This window comes from Hydra viridissima, unplaced genomic scaffold, assembly GCF_058129835.1.
Source record: "Hydra viridissima isolate aposymbiotic clone 2 unplaced genomic scaffold, HvirCarnegie_v1 scaffold_1, whole genome shotgun sequence".
NCBI classification, from domain to species: Eukaryota; Metazoa; Cnidaria; class Hydrozoa; order Anthoathecata; family Hydridae; genus Hydra; species Hydra viridissima.
The window spans coordinates 16,397,133-16,404,379 of record NW_028324300.1 but is presented as its reverse complement, the minus strand read 5'-3'; the positions used below and the strand labels follow the sequence as shown (position 1 = coordinate 16,404,379).

Genomic DNA, 7,247 nt, shown 5'->3' with positions numbered 1-7,247 from the left:
AAGAAGTGGTCACAACAAATTTTCGTTTAAAATGTTTTTTTGATGAATGGTTCTGTTTTTTGTATTGGAAATGTAAAGCTGGGTACTGGCGAGCTCTTGTAAGTTTAATGCAATATTTAAGACAAACTGAAGCTTAAATATAAAGCACTAAGTTTAACTTTAAATTTTTCTTGTAATTTGCAACGTTAATTCCTGTTCACAAGTAAGGTTTTCCGATCATGATGTCGTGATAAAATAGCGTCATGTAGTCTCATGTCATTATAAATTTGTAAAAAATTGCGCAGAAATATAAATATCAGCAAATATTAGAAGACGTTCTTTTCTCTACAAATTTGCAAAAACATCTTATTTAACCCTAACTTTATGAAAGTGTCCTTTTTATTACTGTGTCAAACCACATGGCCTGTGAATAAAACTGAGGACCTTAAAAAGCCATTTCAACTTCCAGGATATAAAGACTTTTTGCACTGTATCTGTTCAACCACAGAAACAATCAGTATAATTCTTTTAAACTTAAAAGTAAATCGTTTCAAAACACAGTTCAACGCTACTCACAATCTCAGGAAACTGAGACTTCAAATTTATTTTACAATAACTTGGAAACATTTATCAAATAGAGTTAAATTTTTCTTGAAAGCCAACAAACCTATCAAGAATAATGGAAGTGAAAAAGTTAATCTTTTAACAAAAAGAAAAACCATGATGTTAACACCTTCGCCGAAAAGTCAGAAATTTGTCCAACATTTTTGTGACCATGATATCCTTGTGATTATGAATACATCTTATTGTTGCGTAATCCTTGAGTGTAAACCGAGTTTTAATGTTTATATTGGTTATTTGCTGCTGATTGCTTCGTATTCATGCTTACTTATTGCTGGATAATGCGAATAAAGAATTGAACTTTAAATTAAATATTATTAAAACTTTTCGGCGGCAGTCATTTGCACAATTCCTCACTAAAATTGTGAAAAGGAATTTTTTTTCTGTTTTGTTTTGCAAAATCGAAACTCCTTTTTTATTTTATTTTTTTAGTTTCGGAAACCAAAATTTCCCAAAATTGGAAATGCAAAGTGTTATAAATATAATAGGTCGTCAAAATCAAGAGCATCCACTTCTTTTTATTCCTGTATACAAAATTGTGATCCTTCCCCAAGAGCAACTTCACCTTCAGGACATTTTTGGCAATTTCCAGGACCAGCCTTTTCTTTATAATAATTATGCTTGCATGGTTGACATCCATATAAATCCTCAGTTGTTTCATAACCAGCCGGACATTTCTCGCAGTAGTAATCATAAAGACGTGGTTCGGAACCTTCCGGACAGGATTCGCAACGATCATCAAACGGATTGTAATACTTGTTTTCATTTAAACAGCATTTGAGGTAATCTGAGTTAACTTTGTTTCGACGAGCTGCTTTTTTCTTATCTGCAACTCCTTTATACCAAAACGTCGCTTCAGCATATAGATAAAACTTTTCTGCTGGATACGGAACTTTTAAAGCATGATCACTTCTAAGGGAAACTTTCCAAATTGAGTTCTCTAAACGGGGTAACAGCTTGCCATTAATCTTACCATTTGTACTAATACAATATTTTCTAAATTTAGCATTGCATGCCTCTCTATTGTATGGGTTTGGTAATTTGCAATTCCTCGACAGGTTTTCATCATAGCTGTTTTCGATTACAGTTCCTTTATCAATCGCATAAGATTTTCCATTTAACTCACTTGCAAAGGAAACTGTCTTTATTGTATAGGTATGCGTATGTGATGACATCGGCGGAAGATGTATTTTAAGACTCTGAAGGAAAAATGGTCCTTTTTGGTATGAGTGAATCCATTTGTTTTCGACTAACCATTCGCGATCAGGGATCACAAGTAAAGCGCTTCCATTTGTTTTGTTGTCTTTTATAGAATACAAACTCGACAAATCTAAGGCGCCTTTTTCAAATACTCCGAACGTTGCTGGAATTCTAAAAACACCGGATATAGGCGAAGCATTGGGGCACTCTGACATGTGACACGTTTCCATACTAATTAGAGGTTCAATATCACCGTGCGGATTTCGAAGGAGTCTTGCACACTCTTGAGGCTCCGCACCAAAGTTCATATACGTAAGATAGTTACATGCCTTCTCTATTAAAGTTAATTTATGATATTTAAGCAGTGAAAACGCTTTCAAAGCCAATACTTTTGCCTCAACCTTTTGGATGGAGTTTTTCCGTAAAGAGTTTCTCAAATGGCGGGCGTTGGATGCTGAAAGTCTTGCTCTGGCAACTTGTGCAAAACTATCCATTATTTCAGTTTGTTTTGAGTTTATAGTGCCAAGTAAAACATTGATTGATCTGACACTTTTTCTTGCCATCGGGCATGAACCCATTGCCACCGAGATTATTGCTGGAATGGCACCCAGAGCTGTTTCTGGATTTTCAATGACATTGCAACATTCCGTTATCATTTCTTCTAGCAAACCACCATATTCATCAATCATGTCGTCAGATAGAGCAGGAGTAAAGTCGTTGTAGGCTTTAAGGAAATCTTTTGCATGTCCTAAAGTAAAACTTTTGTCTCGAAGAAGAGTTAAAAATTCTATGATCTCTTCATATGCTTTTTCATTTTCCTTAAATCTTTCATACATTGCTATTGAGAGTTCGTTTAATTTTGGTAAAAATCTGTCAATTAGAAATGAAAGTTTTGCAATGACGGTAGCTGACTTTGCAACCTCACTCAGTCGATCTTGAAAATCCAAAATATTACCCGCGCCGTCAACAAGCATTCCAATCGGATTACCCATTTGAGCAGTAGATAGAGCTAATGCTGCAACTTTTTGTGCCATGTCAGCTGATGTAACTGAAAACGCAAAAATAAATATATCTTTTAACTCGTCTGCAAATTCTTTTTGTTTACTTTCCAACATACTACGAGCTTCCATCCAGTCACCCTGACCGTACGTATCACTTGCTCCTGCTATTTGCTCGTCAAAATCTGCAAGGTCACTGAAGTATTTTCCAATTTTGGAGGTCAGAGCATCTCCCAAGTTATTGATTTGATCTTGAATTTGTGAAAACTTTTGGTTCAAAAAGTTGTTTTTAAGTAACGTCAAAGGATTAATTGAGGTCTCAATAACGACGATTTTTTTTTCTTTACTTTTTGGTATAGATAAAATATCATCAAGAAGTCCCCTCACTAAGCAATATTCAGGATAACGTGGATCAGGTAGATAGCAATCTGTCCAGAAGTAACAAGATTGATCCAGTTCCAGGAGTGCATCATTTGCTGAATTAATTATTTCAGTGTAGTTTCCCTCAATAGTTAGCCGGTCTAATATTTCTATCAACTTATTTGGAGAGCATTTAGCGCATTTTACATTTCTATTATAACCGATGCAGACTCTTTTAACGATTATTTGGCACTGCGTTATTGAGTTTGTTTTTTCATCAGGACAGCTTAATCCTAAACAGAACGCAGAACCCGTCAACTTAGAAATATTATACGAATAAACTGGCACGCCATTGGTACCTCTGTCAAATTCATCTCCAAATAAGTAATTGCAAACAACCTGAGCCTCTATTTCGCCCCAATCTGGTATATCATCTTTAATATAAGATGAAAAAAATGGCAAACCTATTAAAAAGACATCACCTTCGTTTGATGAACCGTTAGAAACTAACTGAAGACTATTCATATCGAGACATGCAACTCCTGCACCACTGTATAAATTGCACCAGTTAAATGTTTCATGATAACAGTTACCAATAAAACTTTCTGCACCAGTACAGTTTACATTTGCCATGATGTAACTGGTTGTTTTTGATACAAAAAAATTAAAGAAAGTAGGAATTGCTTTCGTATTTTCTAAAAAACCCAAAGTTTTGCACATCACACTTGCTGATTGCTCGTTCCACCCAGTATGGCACACTGATTTGTTAAAAATGAAGACATCACCATAATACTTGGATTCTATAAACATTAAAAAGTGGTTGTGAAATAATAAAAGAGGAAATAAACTGATATAACAATAAAATCATACAAATATGCAATAATTGTATATTTGTATAATTGTATAGTTGTTAATAAGTATAAGTATACTTATAATATGCATAAGTTTAGTTAAAATATGCATAACAATTATTGTTATGCAAATTTATGATTGCACATATACTATACATTAATACAAAGGCAACAGCATTAACAACAACAGTAGTACAACAATAATGAAAATAAATCTGCTTACTTTCGTCTTGCACTCTTAGTTCTGTATTTAATATAACGCTACTTTTAGTATGTATACTTGTTATTGTACAGTTCCTCTCGTCATGCCAGTTAGAACAATCTTTATTAGAATCACATCGCAATTTATTAGGAACACATTCTCGGAGATGAGAGCAATAAAAATCGTCCTTAGATGGACATGGATTCTCACAGTTTTTTTTACCAACAATATCTGCCGCGCATTCAAAATATTCACCATTATGAAAGCCGCACTTGCATTTTCTTTGTTCTCTAGAAGAAAGTTGCAACCAAGTTTTGGGAAAATAATCAAGTCTGAGAAACAAAGTTCAAATACTGTTAACTAATATTTAAAAACCAGAAAACAAACATAAAGCTCTAATGGTAGATAAAGAATTCTCAGAAGTTTCATACTCATACGAACAAAAGCTCTTATTGCCTTCTATGCAAGCATGCTTTAAAAAACATTTTTCAAGGCAGAAAACTTTTAAAGAACTTAAGCACAAAGTATAAAAAACTCAGACTTCTCTTTTAACCATTAGAATTATTTACCTTATTGATATTTCACACAATATTTGATAAATTCCATCCCATGACGTAGTGGTTTCTTCTTGCTCTTCAAAATGGCAAACATTTTCACCGCAACATTCTTCCCTCAATGTATCAGTATTATCCCTTTTATACAAAAATGATTTTGCCTTTTTATCATCCATTGTAATTTTGTCGATGCTCTTCTTGTAACTGTTCTTTGAATTCTGAAATAAATTGCAGTGATTCATCCTAAAGTTTTAGACGAAAACCTTATTATTGCAATTTTTTGCTTTTGATAAACCATCGTTGAGTACTGAAGCTTGGGTATCGCATTAATAAATTCAAGTGTGTTGATAACTTTAAATGCAAAACTTAAACGCATTGGTTGAAATATGAAAATACAACTGTAAAGAGTGTCATAGAAGGGAAAATGTCAAAAGAAATGAAGATGTAAACAATAAGTTATGTGATTCAAATTAAAATACTCGTAGTGTAAAGCGCTCTCTTTTTTACCGACGAAGTTATACTTGAAGGTTTATTGTATTTCAAAGTGGATGATGGAAAAATGATGCGTTGTTCTTTTTCACATCTGAAAAGTGCATTTATTGTAGTTGGTTTTGTGATAGTGCTTCAGTAAAAATTTAATTTGATAACAGCGTAGTATAAGTAGTATGAAAAGCTTTCTTAGATTCTTGTTAGAACAGGAGAAATGTTTATGTGATAAACAGCCTTCCACCGGAGGAACTGCAGCTTTGACTAGAACGGCTGCTCTCTGTTTTTTATTATTTGCTTTATTTCTCTTTCTTTTTTGCATTATTTAATATTATATGGGTATTTCTTTCTCTTTTGTATTATTTTATGTTAATTGGATGTTTCTCTCTCTCTCTCTCTCTTATATAACTATTTGTTATTTGTCATTTCTCTCTCTTTTTTTTTTCGAAAGTTTTTTTGTTCGATGTACTTTATAATATTTTCACAAAGTAGTTGATCATAACTTTAGACAAATAAAAGATAATTCTGTTTTCTTTTAATTATTTGAAATGTTTCATCTTATTTTAAAGCAGCATCAATAATTATTCAACTTCTTGACTGAACTGGCTGATTGGTGAGAGTTTATTTGTCATAAAACATTGTAATAAAGTTTGCCTTGCCGTTGATCTCATTGCCCACCTCAGAAATGAGAGGAAAAGCTTATTTACTCTGTGAGACAAGCAATTTAGGCTTTTTTTGGCAGATAGCCATTAAAATAAACCAGGTTTTGATATGTTAAGTGGATATACCGCCAGTCTTTTGAGTTCTGTTTCAATTTGCACCTACCCTTTTTTAAACAGGGTACATAATGGTTAATTCTGATTTCCTAGAGAGATTCTCAACTACCTTATTATCAATATTTATCCGCCTCTACTTTGATGACTTTAAGAGTTGGCACTCATGACCTGCAGCTGTGGGACTGTAATGTGAGACACCACCATCACCAACGTGATATCGATAAGCTAATGTAAGCAGGTAGATTTTTTGGTACCATATTATATTGCTATGATATTATATTCAATAATATTTTAAAAATATCTTACAAGACTTTACCTGATCTCATAAACTCGGTTAAGAGTAAAAAGTGTTTCACTGAAATCCTTTTTACTCTTAAAGGAGTCTCGTCGTTTTAACCTCGATTTCTGGCATCGAGCGTCTGACGATTAGTTATAACGCTGTTTTATCATGACATGACGCTACATGACGCCATTTTATTATGAATACATGACGCAATTTTATTACGATCGGAACACCTTGTAAAGTAATAAGAAATAACTTGAAAACGTTGTAAAGTAAAAGAAATATATGTTTATTAAACTCTATGCCTTATATTTTTTGATCAATTTTTTTTTAATAATGCATTAAACTTACAGGAGCTCTCCGGTACCCAGCTTTACATTTCCAAGCTGTCCAATACAAAAAACAGATAGCTACAACCGTCCATCGAAAAAACATTTTCCTAAACGAAGATTATAAAAGTTTATTGTGACCACCTTTTATTAAATATTAGTTTTATAAAAGTTCACCTATAGAAAATTATTTCAAAAATATATTCTTCAATGCAATATTTAAACGTATTTTGAAAATTTTTAACTGCTTTCAATGCTTCAATGATTTATATATCTTTTGCTCTGGCGAAACTTCCACATATAAACTCTTTCGTTAAAAATTGCAATTGTGAAAAATACAGAAAGTAGAGTTTCGTTGAAGTGCCATCAAAGTAAAACTTTTGTTTTCGGCACACTTTCCAATCTGGAATACTGTGACATTCCTTCGCATTTAATTTTATAATTTTTGTAATTATCATGCAAATGTTTCACATTGAAACCCGCAATCTTCTGTCAATTTCACTAACTAACTTTGGTAAAGCTTATTATAGTTTTTGTCATTACAATAAAAACTTTTGTAAATTTTGTAAAAAAATGATTGGAGAACTTCATTGACAAGTTTAATTAAC

General features: G+C 32.7%; 1 protein-coding gene across 1 annotated transcript; it reads right to left on the bottom strand.

Moving 5' to 3' along the window:
* Positions 1 to 459: 459 nt before the first annotated feature.
* Positions 460 to 6,895, bottom strand: LOC149893586 (uncharacterized). The gene is made up of 5 exons (XM_090069057.1): positions 6,817 to 6,895; positions 6,662 to 6,749; positions 4,781 to 4,983; positions 4,233 to 4,501; positions 460 to 3,958 (listed from the first exon to the last, which is right to left on the bottom strand). The coding sequence occupies exons 2-5, from the start codon at positions 6,743 to 6,745 to the stop codon at positions 1,119 to 1,121; spliced, it is 3,396 nt and encodes a 1,131-aa protein (XP_089925183.1). The 5' UTR covers positions 6,746 to 6,749; positions 6,817 to 6,895; the 3' UTR covers positions 460 to 1,118.
* Positions 6,896 to 7,247: the final 352 nt, after the last annotated feature.

Excerpts from the sequence above, each read along its gene's own strand:
- LOC149893586 (XM_090069057.1), bottom strand. The coding sequence starts at position 6,745 with ATGTTTTTTCGATGGACGGTTGTAGCTATCTGTTTTTTGTATTGGACA. Across the intron at positions 4,502-4,780 it reads TTGTGTGAAATATCAATAAG|AGAACAAAGAAAATGCAAGT; the intron begins GTAAATAATTCT and ends ACTTTCTTCTAG. Across the intron at positions 3,959-4,232 it reads ACTAAGAGTGCAAGACGAAA|AATCCAAGTATTATGGTGAT; the intron begins GTAAGCAGATTT and ends TAATGTTTATAG.